At 33.3% G+C, this 26157-nt stretch overlaps 4 protein-coding genes across 6 annotated transcripts in view; 2 read left to right on the top strand and 2 right to left on the bottom strand.

Annotated features, from left to right (window-relative positions):
* Positions 1–736: 736 nt before the first annotated feature.
* LOC145939091 (glycogen debranching enzyme) lies at positions 737–10339 on the bottom strand. Its single transcript, XM_083043186.1, has 26 exons — positions 10039–10339; positions 8591–8839; positions 7775–7895; positions 7444–7633; positions 7156–7366; positions 6949–7083; positions 6630–6848; positions 6282–6517; positions 5988–6200; positions 5712–5906; positions 5431–5560; positions 5234–5357; positions 4741–5006; positions 4483–4641; positions 4190–4398; positions 3914–4117; positions 3599–3831; positions 3430–3519; positions 3171–3348; positions 2710–3066; positions 2424–2571; positions 1977–2340; positions 1680–1888; positions 1374–1559; positions 1021–1257; positions 737–875 (listed from the first exon to the last, which is right to left on the bottom strand). Exons 2-26 carry the CDS (start codon positions 8711–8713, stop codon positions 810–812), a joined length of 4803 nt encoding a protein of 1600 aa, XP_082899312.1. The 5' UTR covers positions 8714–8839; positions 10039–10339; the 3' UTR covers positions 737–809.
* A 1578-nt stretch (positions 10340–11917) lies between these two features.
* Positions 11918–21553, top strand: LOC145939090 (proteasome adapter and scaffold protein ECM29). 2 transcript variants are annotated; one of them, XM_083043185.1, is made up of 29 exons: positions 11918–11936; positions 12393–12510; positions 13094–13341; positions 13428–13546; positions 13664–13813; positions 13883–14161; positions 14254–14449; positions 14560–14645; positions 14886–15075; positions 15167–15312; positions 15411–15711; positions 15803–15989; positions 16110–16463; positions 16558–16733; positions 16817–16918; positions 16997–17203; positions 17357–17471; positions 17563–17746; positions 17846–18134; positions 18241–18477; positions 18610–18954; positions 19047–19203; positions 19407–19565; positions 19654–19785; positions 19872–20181; positions 20296–20479; positions 20555–20690; positions 20787–20996; positions 21158–21553. In XM_083043185.1, the coding sequence occupies exons 2-29, from the start codon at positions 12486–12488 to the stop codon at positions 21358–21360; spliced, it is 5427 nt and encodes a 1808-aa protein (XP_082899311.1). In that variant the 5' UTR covers positions 11918–11936; positions 12393–12485; the 3' UTR covers positions 21361–21553. The 2 variants fall into 2 exon arrangements, with proteins under 2 accessions (XP_082899311.1, XP_082899310.1); XM_083043184.1 differs by lacking the exon at positions 11918–11936 and having other exon boundaries at positions 11943–12510.
* Positions 21554–22139: 586 nt separating this feature from the next.
* On the bottom strand, positions 22140–24799 carry Peng (Pumilio and CPL domain-containing protein penguin). Of its 2 annotated transcripts, none has more exons than XM_083043009.1 (3): positions 24592–24799; positions 24285–24420; positions 22140–24209 (listed from the first exon to the last, which is right to left on the bottom strand). In XM_083043009.1, the coding sequence occupies exons 2-3, from the start codon at positions 24404–24406 to the stop codon at positions 22376–22378; spliced, it is 1956 nt and encodes a 651-aa protein (XP_082899135.1). In that variant the 5' UTR covers positions 24407–24420; positions 24592–24799; the 3' UTR covers positions 22140–22375. The 2 variants fall into 2 exon arrangements, with proteins under 2 accessions (XP_082899135.1, XP_082899134.1); XM_083043008.1 differs by having other exon boundaries at positions 22140–24213; positions 24286–24420.
* Positions 24800–24935: 136 nt separating this feature from the next.
* Positions 24936–26157, top strand: part of LOC145939011 (very long chain fatty acid elongase AAEL008004) — a 42605-nt gene continuing 41383 nt past the window's right edge. Inside the window, exons 1-2 of the mRNA XM_083043012.1 lie at positions 24936–25189; positions 25374–25564. The gene's annotated coding sequence lies outside the window, so the exon portion shown is untranslated. The remainder of the gene's footprint in view (positions 25190–25373; positions 25565–26157) is intronic.

Raw genomic sequence — 26157 nt, 5'->3', positions numbered from 1 at the left:
TCTTGCAGATTTCGATCGTATTGCAAGCGGAGAGTATCGTTGGGCGGATCCTCTCGCGGGTCACGAAATGTGAAGCACGAAACGTCATCGCGTTGACACAGAACCACCTCTATGGCGAATAACGATTCCTTTGCGTATATTAAACGATCGGTGTACACCGGACTGTATTTCATTCTCGCGCATTTCTCGCAGATTTCATGCCGCGAAAGAAACAGTGTATCTACTGAAGCTTTCGTCGTGGTGGGACTATACTTCTCATAGTAATCTTGAATGTCGTACTTGTGCAAACTACTGTATGGCTCCTTAATTGCTCCAACTTCTTCGTAAACGTGCGACACATTCGTTCGAGCTTCATTCGTTTCATCATCATTTCCCATCGTTGCATATTGTCGACTATAATTCTTAGCTTTCCATTCAGCCTCGGAATATGTTTCATTTCTTGCATCTGGTGAAATCTCTGTCGAATCGCTGCCGGCGCGATGAAAAAAATTATATATCGGGTCATCAAGATGTACATCATCATATTTTTTATCATTTATCGCGAAAATTGATTCGTTCTCGGCAACGGCAATATCGTTTCTCACAGGTGTGATATCAGCAGTGACTACAGTTTGTGCATCTGTTACGCCTATGTGCGTACCAATATAATATGCGTGTGTTTCCAATGTGCTCGGTGTCGCTATATCTTCGGTGGAAAAGCGTACATTAATGTCATCCGCTTTGTTCAAAGTATTATTATTATATTTTAATTGTTTTAATTTTAATTGCTCTAAGTGTAATTGGCGGTGGTGAACACACGCAAAGTGATATCAATTTCCAGATCTTATTTGCTCAGATCCTAATTCCCGTTTGATCTTCTGCAAGTCGTAGAGAACCTGGATTGCGACAGAGAGATATATAAAAAATGATGGTGTTTTACGCAAATAATACCTCTAAATATAATGACGCTTGTTAATTATATTCGTAATCATATTAATTAGTAAGAAATACTATGGAAAATTATTCGCTGTGAATACAAACCTCTATTATAGCTGAGGCACTCCATGCTTGAGTGCGACAGCTATCCTTACAATAACTTCCATCTTTGTTGGTAAGTTCGGGTAAGCCTCTCCAATGAGTAGTAGACGCTTCGATAAAGTGTCGTGAAATGATAGCTTCGGTTGATTCGATCGTACGATATAATTCGTCCTTTTTGCCGATTAATGACGCAAAATGCAAACGTGCTCGCAGGAAATATCCTAGTGGCCAGAGCCATTCCTAAATCAAATAGAGTACACATTTTATACGTAAGAACAATAAACTTATCTCAATTGTTTTCAATCTTTATATGTGTCTTGAGAAATCTATGATTATGATTGTGTGAGAATACCCACGGGTCCCTGATGATAATTCCATCCTTGCGCTACTCTGGTGTCATTGCTATCATTGGAGTTATCATAATAACCGTTGTATGCCCAATCCGCAGGATCCAAAGTCTTCATTCCCAATGGGCCTAACAGTAGCTCTTCTGCTTTCTTCAGTGCGGTCCAAGCGTGATGAGGATCAAATAATTCCGGAGCCTGTTTAAGTAGGCATTATAAATATAGTTATGGCTATTACTGAATTTTTTATATATATGAAACATTATTTATACTCATTCGTTTACAGGGAGATTTGTTACAAAATATTGCAATACTCACGGCAATCATAGCAATAGGAAAGTTGGGTCGCAACTGAAAATCCGCCCATTCTTGTGTCGCTCCATGACTATCCTTGACTATACCTCGCCGATGAATCAATTCGGGTTTCAATTCGTCCTTCGTCGGAATCTCATTCACATAAAAGTATTTTTCGAAGTTTGCTTGAATTCTATCGGCCCATTGCTTGTAACTCCAAGTTATTATTTTTCCTGCGCATTTCATGTGATAGTTTTTATCAGGGATAAGATGTAGTGTTGATTACACAATTATACGTTGAGGTATTTTCGATATTCTTACCATCGCGACATTTACGCTGAACACTGCCATATGGGAAAAGATTTTGCTTGTACAATTCGGCCAGAAAAGTGAGGACGCACTTGTTCAATCCGACCAATTCCACGGCGGAACCGTCTCTGGGAGTGGCTGGCTTTCCTTTGTTTCCGGCTTTCTCAGAAGAGCCCATCTTGTCCATCCAAGTGCCACAATTGGCGTCGTTGCCGCCAAAAACGAAACCTGTGTCAGGATGAACTCCAATTTGATTATTAAACCCGCGATCCGTCATATGCTCGTCGATTTGTTTCCCAGCGTTTCTTTCTCGGAAGCACAGACCTTGAAAGTGTATTGTAAGAGCTTCTTGGATTACTTCGTGTAACGGTTGATCCTGAAAGCATTTTTATAAATCGCGTAATATGCAATCTTAATCGTTAAAATTGTAAAATAGTTGCTTTTACATGTTACACTTACATGTTGTCCCGCAGGTAAAGCTGGTGAATCGTCAGTCGGAAATAATCTCGAGACTTTATCAGATAGGATGTTCAAACCATCTGGAACTTCCTCGGTGTAACATTTTATGGTGTAAAGCCACCACCATATTGCGTCACGACAATTATATCTATTATTATATATATAATATATTATATTATTTATTATATTTATTAGAACGAAATCTCAAAGATAAAGCTCGGATAAATTGAAACTTTCTAATACACTGTTTTAAAATAGCATAATATGTTCTCTGATATAACTATACCTTGCATTGTTTCCTTTATCGAGTAAATTTGGTATCAGACCATGTCGCAAGGTTCCGGCAAATCCGAGAATTATAAATCTCGCTTCGACATGCCTGCCTGTTAGAAGTAACAATCCTCTCAGAGCGATGAAAGTATCTCTACCCCAATTTCTCATGTAGCCTGTCGTGAAATGTGGCAAGCCTGCTGACAATGTTAAACATATCTGCTTAGTTTCTCCATCGTAGATTTTAGTCTTCGATTTAGGCTCATTGAGATTCGGCGATAAATCGGGCAATTGTGATGATCTTACTACGCCACCCACTTGTACAGAGACCAAGCTCAATAACTTGATGAACGTAGTTCCATTCTTTACGAAACTGGAATAATGTTTTAATTAATAGCAGATAATATAACATTAATACAATTCTTTCAATTTTTACAGATTAACGAGTTGATCTAAAGTATTTAGATCTATACTTACTTTGACATTACACTGTAGCAATGATCTAAAAGTTTCATATAAATATTCACGATTATAACATCAAAATAACTCGGCACCAAGTATCTCGGAATTAATTTGAATGGTTCCATCACTTGTTCGAGCCATATCGCAAAGGGTTTAGTACCATCATCTTCTTTTAGACGTTGCCACACATAATCTGTCAATTTTTCAAATAGTTTTTATCGCGTATTCTTATTATCGTTATTTTTGTAATCGAAAATAATTTATATTGTATTACCTATCAACCAGTTACCCTGTCTAAGATTGACACACAGAGGATGTCCTAGATCGTTATTCGGACGAATATCAGCCAGTAAGGATACAACACCTGATTTTGACAAAGTAGCATTTATTAAATAATACGAATACAATTATAATACATATAAAACTATGTAAATTCATAATACCTTGTATTCCAGCGTATACCAAAGATCCGTATCCCGGTACATTGTACACTCCAAATTTACCATACGTTTCATCTCGTTCCTCCTGATCGCATCTATATAAAATTTTGTTCAAATCTGAAAAATCCACACGAGAGATTATATTGTCCAAGTCTGATTTCTCGTTCGAAGTGAGTTGTGAAATAGTATTTTGAAGTTTTACTAAAGCAGGTTTTATATTCGCGTGGAGCGCCACTCTAAAATTAAATTCGTATACAAGTTAGTATAGTAGATTTATCGCTGGACTCGGTATATATTTTAGAGATGAACATTTTGTACCGTATAGCTATAACAGAACCGGGTTGAAAGTTTACGAAATTGAGTTGGGTGTTCTTAGGATCGCCGGAATCGACCTTCTCGATTATCGTAGAGTCGCAGCATTGTATGTGCTGTTTAAGATTTACCGTATATTCGGATAATCCATTTATAAAATTTTCATTTTCCGTATATTTTTGTGGTAAACAGAAAGGTGATTTCCCATTTCTGTAAAGCAGTATTTATATAGATTAATAAGCTTTTTAGATTTTTCTCTTAAAAATAAAAGTGGCTGCTTACCCTGCATCTATGTGCGAAAGTGATGCTTCCAAAATTATTTCCTCCACTATACCCTCCACTATCAAAGGTCTTATATGTCTTCTCAGGTCATGAGCGTTCGAATCCGGATGTTTAAATGCCGTGAACGCGACCAGAACTACACTCTCGTGACTAGTCGGCGAATGTCTTGTTACAGCTACTACATCACTGTCCATTTGATCAACAAATACCTATGAAAATAAATTTATCATTAGTAGTCAAATACATTAACTCTTTTGCTGCACAATATGCACATCAATACAAATAATTTATACCTGCGAAAATTCTTCATCGCCGAGCATATAATGTAGATCGTTTAATGCTTTTTTAGCTTCAATTATACCGGTTTGTGCGTTAATAAACTTAATATTATTCGTCAAATTGTCATTATCCAACCAGAAAGTGTATTGCCTTTCTTCATCTACCACATGTATCTGTAGAAAATAAAATCTCGTTATAAATCTTTTACAGTATAATTCAACAAGATAAAAATTTCTTGATAAAAATTTGTGCAAAAGTTTGTTCTCACTTACGTGATGGGGCACTAATTCATCGTAACCTCGAGTGCTTCCACTGGCACAGCACGCCATCGACACAAGCGCAGCACTTGGGAGTAAATCAAAAGTACTTCGTTTCTCCACCGGACAGGGATTGTCGTGAGTCACGTCCAGGAACAGAGCGTGAGCTATGCTCGGCACTAACGGCCGCTTTCGTGACTGCAGAAATGCTCCAACTGGTTCTCCTCCATATCGATATACCAATCTCCCTTCTTCATGGCTGTCCCATGCTGACATAGCTTCTACAATGCAAAGCTTCTAATATTTTAATTTTCTAATTTTATACAATTATATTAAAAATATGAAATAAACAGTTCAGAAAGAATAGTATTTCGACATGTAAAAAGATTGCTAGATACTTTTGCTTTCATTCTGAAGAATAGCACTCTGTTTACGATGCTTAGCTGTCTTATGTGGAATGTAATATTAGCACGTAGATTAAATTTATATTATATAAATAAATAACAACCTCTGATTAAAGAAGTAATGCCAAGACGATTTACAAAGATGTTATCTTTTTGATCGGAATTGGTGAATAATTCTGCGACAACATAAAGATTTGGACGAATTCGTCGTGCAGCATCAAGCATATACTGCAAAAAGAATCATATTATTTAGTAAATATTCTAATAATAAAGTTGAATTGAAGATAGAATTGCGATATACTTCAGCAACGGGAATCGGTGTGGAATGGCAATTGTCCAATCGAATACCATCAAATATTTGCGCCGTTTGTTCTACATAAGTTGTCATATGTTGCCATAAGAATGGACAATCTTCTGGTTTCTCCCCGTATCTGTAATAGTTACATTAATTATATATTATATAATAGGTACATTAATTATATATTATGTAATAGTTACATTGATTATATATTACTTTTCATTAATAATATATCAAAAACTGGAAGAACATTTAACACAAGTATTTAACACAGACACTTTTACCTGAGTTTCACGCTATCTCCCCAAGCAATAAGTTCCCTTCGAATGTAGATGTTAGAATCAGGTTCTGCAAAATTCTTCAAAGGATCGCCATTCATGACCCAACCATTGTGAGCCATGAGATAACATCCATTATCTGAATACATTATATCTTCTCTTTCTGTCAAAGATGCAGGTGCTCCGTAATCAGTAAAATATCTATGGAATGTAAATGTCATGTCAAAAAATGTGCATGCGAGTAAGATTTTATAATATTTAGATATACGAGTAAAATTATACCTAGGAACAAGAGGATTCTTTTCGCTAATTTCCTTAATTCTTGGCCCATCATATTGTACTCTGAAGTATCTTATACCAGCAATAGTATTTTCAACGGCAGCATTCAGATGGTTTTGTACATTATTGCTAATAGCTTCGTTGAGTTCTTGCAATTTATTCTTCAAGTCTTCTGCACACCGTTTCAAACGAGTCTCCTCGTCGAAGCAATCAGCTCTATGTAAAATAAAAGAATCGTGCATAAATATCTGCAAGTATGTAATCAAATATTTAACCATATCATCTTGAATATCTTACCTGTATATATTATACTTTTTCAAAGCAAGTTGCATGTTTATGGTTGATTTCAATCTGCGGAAACCGGGATCTTGAATTATCGAAATGTCCTCAGCTTTCGTATTATTCACATCTTGTGGCACTTCATTGCGCGCCAAGTTCAGAAATTGCATTATAATTTCGTTGATATCGACATTATACAGCTCGTATATCTTTACAAGTGGCAAGAAATATGTGTGGAGAGCGTGACGAATTGCCTGAAAACAAAGTACATGTATAAAATGCAAAACCAATTAGATAAAGTATGATAAAGAATGAAAATTTAATATATTGTAGTAACGTTAATGCATGGAATATTTTGTAACTTACATTCAAATGATCTTCAGTGTCGACTACGGTAGGAATACCTTTAAATTCCCATTCTCCAGCAGCCACTTGTATCGTTAATTCAAACAACGCTGCATCTAAAATATAGGCCGGACGTAAATGAGGACTGTTAACGCAGTTGTACGTGCACTCTGGATGAGAAATTAGAAAAGGACTCTCGTTTGCGGTATGATTCAGAACAATATCACATATGCTTAACATCTGTAACAAGGTTTAAGATAATTGAACATTTAAATATATTAAAAGAATACACGTTTCATTTAATTCTTAATAGGAATATCCTTGAAGAATTATAATTTACCTTCGATTTGGTTCGCATTTTATTTATAAACTGCTCAATATCATGATAAGTAATTATCTGATTATTTTCATTAAAAACAGGATTTAGTTTCGTTTGATCTTTCAGACTGTACGACGATTTAGAAAGTCCCAATTCCTAAAATGTTAACGAGCTCGTATTTATTACAATTATTCTTTATACATTATACATTAATTCTGCTAATATTACCTGTATCGGTGTAAAATGGATCATATTATATCCAGAATTTCGCGCCACCAATAATTTATCTTTCCATGTAGAGAAAGGTCCTAAACACTTTGCCAAAACTGTTTGAACTTGAATGCAATCCAAAGGTAGTTTCTTTTCGTCTTCACCTATTTTTAATTCAGGATCTACTAGTAGGTATCCAGATGCAACAGGTTTGATGTGCCCCTCGACTCTGTGAAACAGATATATCTCGTTATTAAGATATAAAATCGTGTACATAAACAGCTGTTCATAATATTTAATACTTACTGATCAGTGACATAATAGTGGAATGAACCGGGCAAAGTTAAATGTATACTCGCTGATTCTTCAACCCATTGCAATTGATAGTAAGTATGTCTCTCAAACTTTTTATCATTATTCGATAATGGATGATTTATAAAAACATCAAGTCTTTTTCCAAGAAGGGAAGCTCCGAGTCTAAACTCAACTCTCCATCCTGCGTGAGAAATATCGTTTAACATAAAAGCATATTATAATAACAGAGAGAAATATCGAAATATAATTGAAAAAATATATAATTATGTGTTTAATATGTTTTATTAATATTTCGAAAGAAAAATAAAATCTTTTTAAAAACCTTTCTTCAATCTGTACAATATTCCATCCAGATGTTCTCCATTATTCACAGTTAGAATTCTTACTTGTTCATAATTTCCATTTGTAAGTTGTGCGTGTTGTTGCATCTCTTCAACTATTGTCTGTAATTGTAAAAATTTTTATTAGATACATGGAGAAAATTTCATTTTACCTTCATCAGTTTGTAAAATATAATTCTTAAATATAATTAAATATTTTGCTTCAGATTATTAGTTTATGTAATATCAGTTTATTACATTTTTAATATTTTATCTTTTTCCAAATCATTATTTAAATAAGAAAAAATTTAGAAAAGATATATATACAATATAAAAATATAATTAAACAATTTGATAATATAGAACTTGTGGAAAAAAAGCTTAAGAAAAGCAAGTTTTTACCAAGAACAGATTTGCAAAAACAGAGAGATCTCTTCTAAGAGATAATACTTACATCTTAAACGTAGAAAACGATATGTACTTAAAAGACAGAATATAAGCCTAATATATAAGTTATTGGCATAAAGCAGTTAGCAAGCGTGTATAATATTACATTACAGTGTTCTGCTATGCGAACATATATAATAGCTGCAGCTATTTTCTTACTCTACATATACTAGGATTACAATACCAGTAGTAATGTGACAACTGCTTCCTGCCATAAGACTTGCTTCTACTAATTCTAATAAATCTAGGTAAGTACAGACAATTTATCACTCTGCCATCAAACAATTGTATCGCTAAAACTTTTTGCTGAGAATGTGCAGAGTTTCATAATTTTACATATTATTTAAATATATGTTTGCTATAAAACTTACATTATTTAGATTTTGAGTAGCTTTTACAAATGTCCATTTACGAATACATCGTAGAAAGTATTTACAAATCCTTAAGAGTATTCTTCTTATATTGTAAAGAAAGCGTCTTGTTCTTGAAGCCATCAAAGCGAGTAAGACAAATTTAATTGCACTTAATTGATCAAAGTAAAAAATTTATTAAGGAAATAATATTGCAGCATTTGCCCACATTTTATTAGATATGTAAGTTAAACCCTTTATGCGTGCTACCTATAACAGATATATATAATAAAAACTAGTAGAAATGTATCTAATTCTTAAATATAAACTATAAAATGCCTGCAATATATATACAAAAAGTTAAAAACAAAGATTTTTCAAATATCAATAATTTAAAACACTTATAAAATAACTTATAACATTTGTTTTTTATAAGATATATAGAAGAATTTTATATACTAATTTAATTTAAAAAGAAAAAAAAAAGAAAATTAATAGACTAATCATATCATGTACAACTATTCTTATTATATTAACATAAATAGTTATATACACATGAATATATATAGTAATTGATTAATAATCTTAACATATTTTAGTTTATATAAAAATGACAGTATATATATATATATATATATATATATATATATATATATATATATATTTGTAGGTATATACTCTCTTTGCAAAAGATGACAGACATTAACATAATTACGCAACATATTATCACTGTTTTATGTATCATGCATATTTTTCATAGATAAAGACAAATATAAATATATTCATCTGTATGATAAACTTAGGCCCTGCGCACAATAGAGAAAACATTAGGAACAAATATTAAATATTAGGAATAAGAATTATTTTAAAATAATAAAATCGAAAAAACTCTGATATAAAAATACAAATTCGAATATAAAGGACTAGTAAGGACTAATAAACTACTAAGAGTCCTTTATACCCGAATTTGTATTTTTATATTAGAGTTTTTCCGATTTTATTATTTTAAAATTATTGTTATTCCTAATATTTAATATTTATTCCTAATATTTTTTCTATTGTGCGCAAGTAATGATTTAAAAATAAGTAATAACAGAAAAAATTTCACATAAAAAAATGCAATTGAACATAATCTAGTATCATAAGGAAACATGTAATAAATAGAATCACAATATTGTAAAATACATAAATGTAATAATAATGAGACGAAAATGTGTGATTGACATATAAAATATAAATTGTCACTTGTGCACAACAGAGAAATAACACTTATATCACAAATACAAATATGCACGTTAAAAGACAATCCAACAAATATTTTCGCAAGACACACATTAAGCATGAATCTGTTACAACAATAATTAAAACTTGAATTTACACATAAATGCATGCGATACATCAAAGAAACAATATTCAACATTGTTTATCGAGGAGTTATGTATTATTCTCGTTAATTGAAAATTGCCTACCTATAAAAATATCGGTGGTAGAATGTAAAACGATCGCGTAGCACGTTCGTTCTCATTCGAAAGATCGGGAAGAAAAGCTCAGCGGACAAGTTGACCTCTACTTTATTAAGGACAGAGCCGTGAAGGTCAACAAACACGCATGGCCGGGTTGATATGACGGCATCAACACAAACTTTTGTATTTCAACATACTTTTTTAAAATATAACGTGCAATTAATTGCGATGTTAACTTCTTATAAAGAGAATATTTTGTAAATAATTGACATGACATTTATTTTTAGGCTATTTCTTTCTTTTTTTTGGTTTGAAGAAAACCATAGATGCGTTCAAAAACTGACTCATCGAGTGAAGTAGGATTTGATCGACCAATTAGGACAAAGAGATCCTTCATTCTGATTGGTTATTCAAAAGATACTTAAGGCTCTAGGGCAGTATGGCGATATGGGCCGGGTTTTTCGCGCATGCGCGGCCAGTACGCTTTCAGTAAAGTATCTATTTTCAAGAAAGAAGGGTAACGTTAGTCACTCGCGCGAATGTTTTCTTTTTTAATTTTTGAAAATCGATAAAAAGTTATATATATATACCTATATATATATATATAAAATTTTATATATAAGAATTTTTTCGATTTATGTATACATATATTTAACCCACCTTACTGCTCGCTGTTGCTAGGCTCGTCAAAACTTTTGCGCCCATTTGGTAACTACATAATACGCTGTTGTTTCGGCCGCGCATGCGCGAAAAACCCGGCCCATATCGCCACACTGCTCTAGGGTTGGGTTGCGTTCGGAAACGTCACTGAGTGCATTCCCTCTCTTTCTATATCATTTCTCTCTCAGTGATATAGAAAGAGAGGGAATGTACTCAGTGACGTTTCCGAACGCAACCTTGGGTGCTCACTGCGGCCATATTGGAATCGTGACGTCAGAGGCGAGAAACAACACGTTGAGATTTCTTAGATGCCATTTCTAAATAAAAACATATTTGCATAAAATAACACTTAAGATCTCTTTAATACACTTCTAAAAAACGCCGAAAACTATTCTTTTCCCTTGACAGTCAATCAACAACCGTAAAATGATCGAGATATCAGACTTTGACATGCGGAATGACTGCGCATGTGCAAAGACCAGACGGACTGGGCCTCATAATATTACATTTTACAGCTGTTGATTGATTATAAAGGGAAAAGGATAGTTTTCGGCGTTTTTTAGAAGTGTATTAAAGAGATCTTACGTGTTATTTTATGCAAATATGTTTTTATTTAGAAATATGGCATCTAAAAATTTTTAGCGTGTGTTTTCTCGCCTCTGACGTCACGATTCCGACATGGGGTGCGTTCGGGGAGCGCGCTTTTAGCGCTATTAGCGTGCTCTGTCCTTGTTCAACTTTTAGTAAGTAACAGAGATAGAACGAAGCTGTCAGCGCTAATAGCGGGTGCTTTCCAGCAACGACACAGAGCGACACAGAGTATCATTCTATCTTCTTTCAATACGAGTGAACAACAAAGATAGAATGATATTCTGTGTCGTACTGTGTCGTTGCTGGAAAGCACCCAAAGTTTCCCCGAACGCACCCATGGTCGACAAGGTAACGCGCTGAGTAAATTTTCGAACGCGACCAGAGATTCTAATTTTGGCGGGAAAGTTCAAAATAAACGAATAAAGTCAATAATCATAAATTAAACTTGAAACTATAGTTTTAACAATTTTCGGTATATATATAAATATATATAACTGTAAAAAATCTATCTTGTATCAAATGGAGAATTTCCAATCGATTCATCAGGAATTAATATAGATTTTTTCCAAACTTACGGAGATGTATTCCTTTCTGAAAAAAAATCATAAACCGCGCATGAACAGTCGGCTTCCTGTCGCTTTTGCAAGTAATCGGTGAGAGAAACTCTAACCTCAACAACATTTTTTCTTTCACTAATCAATCCAATCGTAATTCACAGCGAGAATATTTATACTAATATTTCTTTACATATATCCGAAACGATAAATGATAAAACCGACGAAAATCGTGTTCTTCCCGTTCATATCCAAACAGTATTAAATGTAATTTAACAGAAACGTTATAGTTTCGTACGTTTTTTAATATTCTGATTAACCAAGCCTGAATTTTTCCTTCACATATTACAAAAATAAATATATATCGCGAAGATGTGCCGTTTCTCTCCTAACCTCACTCGAACCGCAATTTAGCGCCCTCGCGCCCTCATGTAAAACGACAAGTGGCGAGCGAGGGATGCGATACATGTGTAACGTGCATCATTATTACACCAATCGACACTCTTGATTATACGTCGGCGATTAAAAGGCATATTTAATCGGCGGAATTTTCAGTTTAGTAGCCACGCTGTTAATTGCGCCAAGTGTCACGGATCATTCCTGTCATTCGAGCAGCGCGTTCGCTCTCTCCTTACAGTCTCTTTCAAAATGGCAGCGGCTACGGACGAGCTGAGTAAGTATTCGGCGAGAAAAATGCTCCATCACATCGCGGAACGTCGTCGCGGATGTCCGCGATGGGATTGTAAATTACACGTCGCACCAGCCGTCCACTCCGACACGGATGACGGATACGAGAATGAGTTCGAGGATTCCAGGGCGCTCGGGAGACAAACTCGATTGTCATGCTGCTCTTTAATAAAAAAAAAATTGTAAACTTTTTTTTTTTTTTTTCGAAAACTGGATTTTTATCTTGTCTGATATTTCTCTCTCTGCGTACGTTTTCATCACGTGCTCGCAGCTGTCAAATCTCGATATCTCTACATCTGATTAATTATTGCACTTCAATATTTCATATGATATCAGCATTTTTCCTGATGTGTATGACTTGATACATTTGATGACATTTGATTACCTTGTTGAAATAATAATGCGGATCGATGGATTTGTATTTTCTATATTTCTTTTCGCATCTTTAATATGTAGAAAGAAAATTGGCACATATTGCATAACTGAAAATCTTACTAGCATTATTTGTTTTTTCACAATTATGCTAATGAGAGAATTTGGAATGTTAATTCTTGTATTGTTTTATTTAGTTTTGCTTGAGCGGGTGTTTCTTCGCTTGGGTTCCGCAGAGACGGATGAGCAGTTACAGGCATCGGTCTGTAAATTTTTGCCTCCTGTGTTGCTCAAACTATCTAGTGCACAGGAAGGCGTTAGAAAAAAGGTGATGGAATTGTTGATTCATATAAACAAGAGAATAAAGAGCAGGCCTCAAGTACAGCTACCTGTTGAGGCGTTACTTTTGCAATACCAAGATCCATCTGCTAGTTCATTTGTAATTGTATGTATCGGACATGTACTGATTGTTATATTTTACAAAATTGAAAAAAAGAATTTACATTATAATGTATATTTATATAATTGCAGAATTTTACAATAATATATATAAAGTTAGGATATCCTCGAATGGAAATAAACAAACAAGCAGAATTAGTTCCAAGTGTATTGAATGCTATCGAAGGAAAACCATTGTCTCATCAGGACAGGTATATTTATTAGAGAAATTTCTTAAATAAAAATTACTTATTTAGTTTAAATCTGATCTTTAGTCAAGACTGATCTTGCTCATTATTTTTAAAGTGATATATGTGGTAATGTTACAGTTTACTGCTTATTATAATGCCAGCATTGGGACACATTAATATACCAACAGATCCCGATAAACGGGCATCCCTTTTAGGCTTACACGATAAACCTTATGTTGCCAAACAACTTATAAATTTTATGCTCGATATATTACTGCTACCATATGGGTGAGATATAATTGTTATATTATTTTTAAATAATTATTTACTTATTAATTGTGTATAATATATTGTTAGATCTGTGGGACAACCGGAAAATCAACAGCCGGGTCAAACTGTCGATTTATCTCAGTTTACTGTACCGCCAGGTTTAAGTGATTATGCGTTCAAAAGAGTAATAGGTGAAAGCCCGCCAACAGCGGAACAGCTCGAACAAATAAAGTTGGGCATTGTTAAGTTTCTCGCTGGTGGATTTTTCCCAGATGCAGATATTTTGTTACATTTGATTGTCGCAGCAGCAGATACCAGATTCAGCATCGCTAATATGGCGGATCTAGAATTGAAAAAGATAGCCGGGTGTGTGTACCAAAACTGTCAGAATATGTTGATCAGCTTTGAGCTTATCATAGATTAAAGATGTGTAATTTGTAGCATGATTGTCTGTTTAGCACATTGGATTGGTCTTCGATGCAGTTAGCAGCTCCGCTATATACATTATTTTTGGGCACTGATGCATTAGCCACACAAAAAGAGGTAAAACCTGAAATGAAACGGCACCCTGCGAGCACTCGAATTCGTCTCAAGCTTTTACAATATCTTTGTCGTGTAACTAAGGCGGGTTTTATTATACCACCATGTATACAGGTAAATTTTGATTTTTTTGTGCAAGACATATATATTATATAATTTAATTTGATTATGATAAAAATAAATATTTTTTATTACGTTACATAATAAAATAATCATTTTTTCAGGTTGTTTTTGATTCACTTTATGGGAAAAACACAAATGCAAAGTTGAAATCGTTGGCATTGCAATTTACATCAAATATCGTCCAACAGTAAGTTTTAAGTTTCCAACAATTAATTTTTTAATAAATAACACTACTTTATTATCTCACCATTTACTATACAAGTAATTGGTAGATTATTAATTTTATTATTTATTTTGCTAATAAACATATATACATTGATGCAACATGCAATGTATTATTTACTCTATTCCACATTATTTACATGGCATTACATTATAGACACAATTGGTCTATATAATAAATCGTGTCCAATTTTAAATTTTTAAGCTGCAGTCTTGTACCACTAGCTCGCGTTGCTGGAGTAATTTTGAATGGCATGATAAAATTGATCTCTGAGGGCGATGATGCACATAAATCAATGGCATACACAGTTATTGGACAGCTTGGTCAAAGAATACCGTCTTTAATAAATAAAGATTTGAGTTTATTACACAATTTGTTCGACACGCTTGTATCTGTAAGTAGTTGATTTTATATAAATTATACAATGATAAATTGTCAAAATAAACATGTAACATTATATATTGAATATATTGCTAATATTTAAGACGGACGGCGAGTTACGGCGGACAGTAAGGGACGCTTTGATTTGCGTAACATCTGCATTTATACTGAGCAAAGAGGATGAAAGCAATGTAGCTCTAATGAATGCTTTATTATCGGTTCACATTGAATCGCCAGAATCCAGTGTAAGGTATGTATTAAATGCAGACTATTACAGATTATACTTATATTAATTTTAGTATATATATTTTAATTATATGTTTGTAATTATATTATCTCTGCAAACAGATTTGTGGCAATGCATTACGCCGCAACCGTATTTCCGCCTGATGATGCTCCATCTCGATATCTCTTGTTATTAGCCTGCGGTGACAACAAACACGAGATAAGTATAGAAGCTATGAAAGCGCTGTACGGCGTTGTGCATAAAAGTGAGGACGATCAACAGATTAACAACAAAATATTGCTGCCTGAATTTGTCAAATTAGTAAGTTATGTTTACTCGAAAATGCAATCGAGATTGCCTGCGAATAGCGGCAGAAATACGGACAAGCAAGTTCTCCCATACAGTATTACCACATTTTCTGAAGTAAGTTTTTCAAAACAGATTACTGTATCCATAAATGACAGGCGACAATATTAATAAGATCTTTCTATTAATAAGATTTATATTTTTATAGATTATTACTTACTTTCGCGTTTGCCTCGCTAGAAGTGCTAATATTCCTGCGCGAAATGAACCACTGCAACATCCTTCCGAACATACTCCACTGATTGGACGTTACTTGGAGAAATTATACAAAGATCAACCAGAAATATTAAAAAATTATCTGGATATGATTTTGCTTCTAAGTCATTCGTCTGCAGGTGAGAAATAATTAGACATATTATACACAATTACACAAAACGTATAATACATTGTATTCAAAACATGTATTGTATATAAAATTCCAAGTTAAATGTAATTATTTTGTTACGATGTTACAGATCAAATTTCCTTAAATGCATTATTGGAAATACTTGGGTCTGTTCCACATTATATAGTAAAATCCTACGAAAAAGAGTTACCGTGGCTGTGTTCCTTGCTCACTTCCACTAAGCAAGATGTACGACAGCTAGCTGCAAAAATATATGCTGCTATCACTGGCTATTTTCTAAAGAATGAATTTGAAAAGCATGTTTCAAATATCATGGATGTTATGAATAAAAAGAACTTGGAAGCACAACATGGCGCGTTAATGGCACTGACTTATATGATGGAAAGAAATCTAATGCAACAGCGAAATGAAAATAAAGATTTGTGCAATTGGGCGACTTATAACGATATTGTGAAAGCAATATGTACGTATTTGTATATTAAATATTAAATTATATATTTGATATATGCTTTATATGCATATATATTTGAAATACTCTTTATTTATATATCACTTAGGCACATATCTTCGTGACAATACGATATTATTAATGGATGCTGCTATTCAAGCCATCGGCGTCTTAGGAAGGACATATTCTTTGCCCTTGCCAGCAGAAGGAAAAAATGATTTGAACAAGAAGGCGATAGTAGAAACGCTCTTCTCTGCATTATCCAATGCCAAGCTGAGTACCAAGGTTTGTTTCCTAAACACAGTTAATCGAACATACAATTATTTTATATTTAAAATGCTATATGACAATTTATTCTTTCCTCACAGATGAAAGAGAAAGCTGCTCTTTCATTAGGATACTTGTGTGTCGGCGAATGTTTCCCACATACCGCAGAGATCGCTAACAAAATTATAGCAACAGTCAAAGAGGTACATAAATCTATTTCTATACATATCTTTATTACATAATAATGCAATAAAATAATTAAATTTATTGTTTACACACAGACGAAAGATATCGAAATTCATTTAATTCTGGGGGAAGCTTTAGTTTGTTGCGTTCAAGCGCAAGCTTCATCAGAAGCAAGAAATGCCTGGACAACTCTACCCGCCGAATATGTTGTTCCGTACAGTAAGGAGGGTGATGAATTATTAATTCATGTGTTGGGCGAATTACTTAATATATATAAAGTGCCTCATCCAAATTTGCGACAGGTATCTATACTATATATTTTAGAGGGATAAAATAATTTAACATATTATATTAAATTAATTAAATATATTATATAATATTATATAACTAATTTAATATATTATATTATATTAAATTAAATAATATATATATTAATAGCATGATGTTTTTTAAAGGCAGTATGTGTGTGGCTATTTGCACTTTTGAAACACAACATTCAACGAGAATGTGTTAAGGACAGATTATCCATTATTCACCATGCATTTATAGATTTTCTTTCAGATGACAGTGGTAAATAGAAACTATCAATTGTATATTACATTCATCATACTTAATTATTTTTTGGAAAAGGAAATGTAATTTTTTATTTATTTTGTAATAGATATAGTGCAAGATGTTGCATCAAAAGGCCTTAGTTTGGTACACATTAACAGCAAACAGGAAGAACGTGATGCTTTAGTATCCAGTATATTAGATCAGTTTACACAAGGTCGCAGGACAGTACAACAAGTAACCCCTGATACTAAATTGTTTGAGGAAGGTCAATTAGGAAAAAATCCATCTGGGTAAAATTCATACAAGATATTTCGTGTTATTTTAAGATTTAAAATATTTGTATTTTAAACAATGAAAGGAATACTTAAAAAAACAATTTAACTTTTTAGTGGCAATTTGTCAACGTATCGAGAAATCTGTTCTCTCGCGACAGAATTGCAAAAACCTGAGCTCGTATATTATTTTATGCATTTGGCAAATCACAACGCAATATGGACATCCAAGAAGGGAGCGGCGTTTGGTTTCGCGGCGATCGCTGGTATCGCGAAAGACGAACTGAATAAATATCTGCCTAGTATTATACCGCGATTGTATAGATATCAGTTCGATCCTACGCCCAAGATTCAGCAGAGTATGACCAGCATTTGGCGGGCTGTCGTTCCTTCAACGTCGAAAGCCGTTAGTAAAATATAATTAAATATATCTGCTAATATAATATCTGATATACCACGTATAATGGAAGGAGCGTAAAATATGTTTTTTTTTTTTATATATCACCGTATAGATCGAACAATATCACAAAGAAATATTGATTGATGTAACTGATAATCTAACCAATAACGAGTGGAGGGTACGTATCAGTTGTTGTAATGCTCTCGCAGATCTTTTAAGGACAGCAAATGTTCAACTCAATTTGGCTGAATGCGGTCCGGAACTATGGAAGAAACTGTTTCGCGTAATGGACGATATTCACGAAGGCACGCGATTAGCCGCGACGAACACCGCTAAGATACTTAGTAAGGTAATTGCGAGTTTTTCAAAAAATAATGATGGTTTATAATTATGAGAGAGATTTATACATAATATATATAAAAGTGCGTGTATATATATTAAAATATATTGCTATACATATATAATAATTTTTTTTGTATAGGTTTGCATACGTCGTTGTGATTCCTCGTACGGTAACGCGGGGAAGGAAGTTATTCAAGCTATATTGCCCGTACTACTCGATATTGGGATTACTCACACCGTGGATGCAGTGAGAGCCATTTCATTGCAAACGGTATCTCAACTCGTATCCACAGCCGGCATTCTATTAAAACCGTCGCTCGTCAATTTAATACCGTCATTATTGGAGACGATCGGTGAATCGGAGAATCCTAAGCTTTCATATTTGAGCAACGTGTGCGGCGCAACAACGGAAACGCAAGAAGCTATCGATAATCTCAGAGCTAATGTTGCCAAGGGTCATTATGCGTCAGATACAATAACAAAGGTACTTTTTCTGATCAATTTAGAAATTTAATATTCTGGAAAGAAATTTGATAGAGTTTAAGTCTTCTTAAATCTTGATATTTTTTTCTACAGTGTATCCAATATATCGATGCGGATGTATTGAAGGAATTAATGCCAAAAGTAATAGATTTAATCAAATGCAGCATAGGATTTGGAACAAAAATTGCTTGTTCGCATTTCTTAATTCTTCTCAGCACACATCTAAAATTGGAATTGCAGCCGTATAGTGGTTAGTAAATATATTTTAATTTCAAGAATATGAAATACAAAATATTCTTACTCTACATAAAATTTAATCCCCCCAATCTATATATATTTAAATTACTCTCGTAAAATATTATTTATATTATAGTAATTTAAGATACTTTATGAATTTGTATCTATTTTTCATAATTTTTATATAATTAATTATCCATGTCATTTCCCATCTAGCTAAAATTCTATCTGCCTTACTTAATGGTTTAATTGATCGTAATGCTGCTGTGAGAAAAAATAATGCAGTTAGCATTGGTCATATAGTTGGTTCGGCTAAAGATTCTAGTCTGGATAAATTATTTAATACTCTGAATACATGGTACTTGGAACGCGAAGGTATATATCCTAAATTCTTTATTTTATATAGCGTTCTATAATTTTGTTCTATGAAACACCAAACCAAAAAAAAAATTATAAATTACAGATGATGCAATAAGGTTAGCAATTGGACAAACTTTGCAATCTATAAATAATTATAATCAGGAAAAATTAAAGAATTATCAAAAAATAGTTATTCCTCTCGCCTTCTTTGCAATGCACGCAGAAAAGGTACCAGGTTTGTATTCCAATATTATAATTTGTTATTTATAAGTATGTCTAGTGTTTTAATTTTGTTTATTTATATGTATTACTACTTTTTAGGAAATGAAAGCACTGTTGAATTATGGACTGAATTTTGGAATGAGATAACGCCAGGGACTGAAGCGGGAATCATGCATAATCTGCAAGCAATAACCGGTATTTTAAATACAACTCTTCAATCGGCGTCGTGGACTACAAAAGTGCAAGCCGCGAACGCGGTTCATACCGTTGCCTTAAAATCAGGTCATAATATCGATATAGAAGCCAGAAATACTTTATTAAAGATACTGATAGATGGTCTGAGTGGCAGGACGTGGAATGGAAAGGAACGTTTATTAAATGCTCTTGCAATGTTAGCATGCAATAGCAAGTATGTATATCAAATATTCTTATTTCAATATTTATATACGAATAAGTCAACTTGTGTGTGTGTGTGTGTGTGTGTGTGTGTGTATATTTGTTAAATGTATACGATATATTGCAGAGAAGCTTTAAACGCAGATACTGCACTACTAGATACAATTGTGTTGACATTACATAAAGAAAGTAAAAAAGAAAACGTTGAGTATCGTCGAAGTGCTTTACAAGCGTTTGCTATGGTGTTACATGAACTTGACATCGATAGATTTACAGAGATATATCAAATTGCACAAGAAATTTTGATTAAGGTGAGCTGAATTATATAATAATATTATAAAGAGATGGCTGTAAATAAATATGTTATATGCATATTTCTATATTAGATATCTGATAAAAATAATGACGACGAAGAAGATACTGCGGAAGAAAATAGAAAGAAAAAGGAAAATAATATAAAGTTGCAAGAAACAGTTTATGAAGTACTTGGAAAAGCATGGCCTTCTACCAAAGAAACACAAGGTTAGATGTTTATTGTTAAAAAGCTAAGCTTTTTGTAATTTAGTAAAAAATAGAAATACATATTTATATCTGTGGATATTTTTTATCTGTTTGCAGACAAATATTGCATAGAATTTGTAACTCATTGTCAAAAAGTACTACCAAACAGTACAAGATCTGTGCAGGTTACTATTTTGACAGCGTTAAATCTCTTTGTGGATAAACTTGTCATATTAAAAATAAATAAAACACAAGTATCATCAAAAGACAAGAAATTATTAGATGAAATAAGTGATAGTTTCAATAAAATATTATCATATTGTATAAGTAAGTATATATAATAAAAATCGTACAAACATAATTAGATATGTATATAGTTTAAATATATACATAATTCTATTTGACAATAACATATATACTTATATATATTAAAATAATTTCTTTTGAAATACTTTAGATTTATATGACAAATGTATTTTCTTTTGTAGATATTTCAAAGTTCACCAGAATTAGAAAAGAAGCATTGAATATAGTTCTTTCGTTAGGGAGAAAAATGCGTGAGACGAATAACGACGAACAACTCGATAAGCTGACACGCGTTTTGAAAGAACTTTTGCCCGATCTAGCAAAGGATAATCAACCAGAAATACGGACCAGAGTTGTTGACATTAAGGAAATGCTTAAAATTTAACTAACCGTACGTACTTTAAGAATATATCCCGAATCGAATTTACATATTCGCACATGTCGCATATTGTCATCATTGATGAAACAATGATAACAAAAAGGATTCTGATAGATTACGTGTTTATTTAAATATATTAATGTAGATGTGCCTCTAATATAGTGTTACATCGCTTAATAAGATGTAATTTGAAACGTAACTCTTGTTTATAACATTTTTCATTCACGCCCATGTATTATACTTCAGTAATGAATCGATAAAATTGTTAAAATTATTGTTTAAATATGCAATTCTCATAGAGATTTTTATTCGAAACTGTTTCCACTTTTACATATCGTTTTTATGCGTTCAATATCCATAATTAAGAATTTATCGAAATGTTATGATTTTATTGATTTTGTAAATAAGATTTTGCAATTATTTAAAATCTAACATTTTCTATTTATTAAGATTTCAAAAATTTTTCTTAAAAAAGATGAAGGTTGGTTTCGAATTGTCAACGTCCAATTGCATGAGAAAACTTATAAAATATAATGTTTTTTTTTAACAATTTTAAATTCTCCTGATGTTTATGGTTCATTAAAATAGATTTTATTGCAACAGTATACTGATAAGAAATTTTCCAACATATTTAAGTTTTATTTACGGAATTAATTTAAGAATATTTAAATATAAATTAAGAAAGAAATTTATAGTTTAGGAAGAAATTAAGAGATTTATTTTATTTTATTTTTATTTTTATATACGAGTTACATATTACAATTAAATTTTAAAAAACTTAATTGTATATTCCGAGGAACACACAGTATCATGATATATATACATAACGTGATTACTATTTTAGATATAAAGATAGACTGGAGATATATATATATATTTTTCCTATTATATATATGCATTGGATACATTCAAAACAATCCAAATAATTTTTATCTGTTTTCGAATATACTCAATGTATATAAAAATATATATAGCACATCTTCAATTTATCATTATATGTCTATCATGACCAATGTTCATATTAATCTTGCAATTTTTTTAATATTATCGATTTTCCAGGACTCTTTTTCGATTCGAGTTTTTTCTTAAACAGTTTTAATTTGGATAATAATGTAGAGGCAACATTCGTAGATTCATTCTCTATGAGCAAGATTAATAAGAAGCAAGCTCTGTTAAATTCTATCCATCTTTGGAGTACTTCTGTTGTTAAATACGATAGCAATATTTCACCAAATGTAGATTCATTCTTTTTCAATAGGTCCTTGTCATTCTGAATAAGTTTCTTCAACATCATATGCAACCCGGGATGTTCAATCGAATTGCATTCGGTATCGTCTTCCTTGATTTTCGAATCTTCATCGCTGATAAACTTAGCAATTGATTCGAATGCAGACTTAAGTTTCTCCCCAGATCCTACTTTTAATATCGCTAAAGTGACCATAGCAGTAGCGCTGTTGGACAACCAAGTTGCTACATCCGCGGCTACAGCGTCAAGAAGTGGATCGCGAATCGCTTCGAGAAGTTCCTTTTCCCTAATGTCGGCTGGTTTCTTGCTTATCGAATTATTGTCGCCTTGACGTAAATATTCCACGACACTTGGCGGAAAATAATGAGAGTCCCTTCTAGCCATAAGATACAATATTACGTGTCTTCCGTACTCGTTTAATGCAATATCCGCTAAATCTTCTTGCAATTCAGCCAATATTATCTTTTTCATTATAACTGTGTCATCTATAGAATCGAAAAGCGCTAATAATATTATATAACCGTGTTCGGACATACAAATCGTTTTTACATTCTCCTTGAGAGCCTTCATAATAACTTTTCTATCTTTGTTATTGCCATGCCATATGCATTGCACAGCGACTTTCGCTCCCATTTTTGTCTGTGATAACGTTACGATGAAACCTCGCAGCATAACTATCAATTCGTTTCTGTCTTCATTCGAACATACACCGAAGAATTCCCATAAAATTGTATGCAGTAGAGTAGAATTAACGAGACTTTTATTTAAAATTTTAACCAGATTCGCTTTTACGGCCGATAATGTAGCCGATTTCATATCATTTGCATTTTCGAATACATCCGACAGTGATTTAACAGCTTTATCTTTCGCCTGTTTATATATGTCCCCGTAAAATTCTTGTTTGAAGTACATTTTATCGAGGTCTGTGCACCAAGTGGAGTATGTGAGTTCGATGAGAGGAGCCGATACAGTGTGACTCATTAATTTGACAATATTACCGTAAAAAGAACAGATAATGTCATTTTTTATGTCTCGCGAGCTATGTTTTAAAATATCTTTTATGCAATTTTTTGCATATTTTGATTGTAACATCTGCACAATGAGTGGCTTTATTTCGTGAAATATAGCCTGCCGAAGATCTGCTTCGCAATACTTGATCATGCATTGAACAACTCTCGACATATCATGTGTAAATATCACTTTGCTGTAATTCTTCTCCAACAATTCATGTAATGTCTGAGTTAATTTTATTCGATCTTGGGGCGTGCAATCAGATCTACGTAATTTTTCGCTAATCTGTTTAGCCTGAATAATTTTATCGTACACTGAATCATTTTTCAATTTCTTGGCTTTGCGTTTCTGCTTGAGTTCCTTTCTTTCCTTTTTCAATTTGAGCCAATCTGTTTTTTCACTCGTTACATCATTCTTGGCCAGTTGTAAATTCTTTTCTTCCGAGTTTTCTACTTTCTTGATATTAGATTTCTGTACAAGCGCTTTTTTTTCCTTCTTCGATTTAAGCAAATCTATCTTCTTAGTTGTCGCACTATTCTTTGCCACTTGGAGATTTTTTCCCTTTGAATGTTTCTTTGTAAAGGATGTCTTTATATTATTACCTACAAAAATATTGTTATTTTTATAGGTATAAGTTTTCTCAAATTTTGTCTCGTTTACTTTTTTATTCTTACCTATAGGTTTATTATCTAGGGGTTTCTCGAATCTCACTTTCTTTTTCTTCTTATTTGTTGCTTCTACATCATTCTTGGTATTTAAATCACCAGTATCTAAATCCTTTGCTGTTCGCTTCATCTCGAAGTGGATTTCTGAGAAATATATAACATGCTATGAGTAAAAAGTAAATATCAAACTTTAATAAAAATTATATATTTGACTTCTTTCGTAACACATTCTTCAATAACATTAAAGAATTAACGAAAAGAATTCAATTTTCTGCATTTGAAAAGTTAAATTTTAATAACTTAACCTAAACTAACCTCTCAATGCAAAATTTCGATTTTCAATCAAATTTATCGTAAGAAAAGTTGCAGCAACTCAATTTTATGCTGCTAACACGGGATAAGAATAGGAGAATAACAGAATACGCTTGAATAATAATCCGAAACTTGCAATTATACGATATTCTCACGCGTATTTACAAGCCATGCGTCTAACCACGTGATCCCTTCAGCTTACGCTCGCGATTGTTCGACTCCATCTTGATTCGATACATCGAGACTCTCGATCGCGGCGCTTTCGAGAATCGCAATTTCGCCTCTCGAAAGCGACACAAAAGTCGCGTCTATCACCGTAACGTATCGCGGATTTGAGTTGCTCCGTATTTCTCGCCATCCTTTACTATTTCAAGGTGAATTTGACGAGAAATTGTCGCGAATATCCCTCGTAGCGCTCGGCCGTAACGCATTCAACGTTCGTGCGCAGTCGTTGCCTCGCGATTATACGCACATCCCCCGATTTCGCGATCCGGCGATTCGCTTTTGCACGGGCGCCATTGTTCGAAATCCTCTCGGCGTATCTCGCGTTATTTCCCCGCGCCGAAATGCGTAGAAAAATGGTGCCACGATCATCGGCCAGGTATATATGCACATTGTTGTTTGGTAATTAAGATACTTTTTCCTAGCTCCGCCCCTGGTGAGACGAGGAAAGGGGGGAATAAGCGCGCGAGATATGTCTCTCGTCGTCGCCTCGAGCAGCGGCGGAGGATCAGAACGACGAGCTTGATATAGTATATTTTTAACTTCAATCTCATCTTTTGCAGGTCGCCACTTTGAGAGGCTGTCCGCATCGCAACGCGGATGCGGTGATCGCGAACGGGAGTGTATGTGCATCGAGTGTGGATGTGTTGGACATCGTTGGAAGTCGCGCAACATCCAGGGAGAATCGATCCACGGAAGAAGGAGAGAGAGGAGGAGAAAGAGAGAGAGAGAGTGAGCAGGCGCGGCGCAACAGGTGAGAGAACGTAAGCATGCACGCGATCAGCTGATAGATTTACCGGGCTACGAGTGGAGCTCGGTTGATTTAATACAATGATGCGATTAGATGCGCGCGCGCATGTGTGTGTGTGTGTGTGAGTGGGTGTGTGTATGTGTGTCAAGGGCATTGAGAAAATGGCAAATTCACTTTTCGCTACGAACCGTACTACGCTAGAAAAAAATGTATACATTTTTATTATTTATCGTGTAATTTATTACACTTATTATTTATGTAATTTTATACATATTTTTATACATTTTAATACATTACATTTTTTTTTACAGTCGTTACGTTCAATTGAAGTTAAATGAAGTTTGAGCGATTTTTACAGTTTTCTTTTTTTGTCACTATTGTATCGATAGATCGCTGCGATTAAATCTCGCTTTTAATTAATGTTTTAAAAATATAATATTGTAAATTCTATATTATATAGACACACACACATACACAGACGCACGATCGCATCATATATGTTATTTGTGATGAACTTTTATGATATATGCAGACTTTTGTTTGATTGTGAGATATACATGTTTTATATATATAAATCTATTTTTTTATACATGTTT

Source organism: Prenolepis imparis, unplaced genomic scaffold, assembly GCF_030444845.1.
Source record: "Prenolepis imparis isolate NDT839.2.m4 unplaced genomic scaffold, iyPreImpa1.0 SCAF_7, whole genome shotgun sequence".
Taxonomy (NCBI): domain Eukaryota; kingdom Metazoa; phylum Arthropoda; class Insecta; order Hymenoptera; family Formicidae; genus Prenolepis; species Prenolepis imparis.
This window is presented reverse-complemented; position numbering and strand designations above follow the sequence as displayed.

Coding starts and splice junctions, on each gene's coding strand:
- LOC145939091 (XM_083043186.1), bottom strand. CDS start 8,713: ATGGCTTCAAGAACAAGACGCTTTCTTTACAATATAAGAAGAATACTC. Junction 3,520..3,598: donor GGTATACGCTGGAATACAAG/GTATTATGAATT, acceptor TGTCAAAATCAG/GTGTTGTATCCTTACTGGCT. Junction 876..1,020: donor GTGCCTCAGCTATAATAGAG/GTTTGTATTCAC, acceptor GTCGCAATCCAG/GTTCTCTACGACTTGCAGAA.
- LOC145939090 (XM_083043185.1), top strand. CDS start 12,486: ATGGCAGCGGCTACGGACGAGCTGA. Junction 16,919..16,996: donor TTATAGCAACAGTCAAAGAG/GTACATAAATCT, acceptor GTTTACACACAG/ACGAAAGATATCGAAATTCA. Junction 19,204..19,406: donor GGAATTGCAGCCGTATAGTG/GTTAGTAAATAT, acceptor TTTCCCATCTAG/CTAAAATTCTATCTGCCTTA.
- Peng (XM_083043008.1), bottom strand. CDS start 24,406: ATGAAGCGAACAGCAAAGGATTTAGATACTGGTGATTTAAATACCAAG. Junction 24,214..24,285: donor CCTAGATAATAAACCTATAG/GTAAGAATAAAA, acceptor ATATTTTTGTAG/GTAATAATATAAAGACATCC.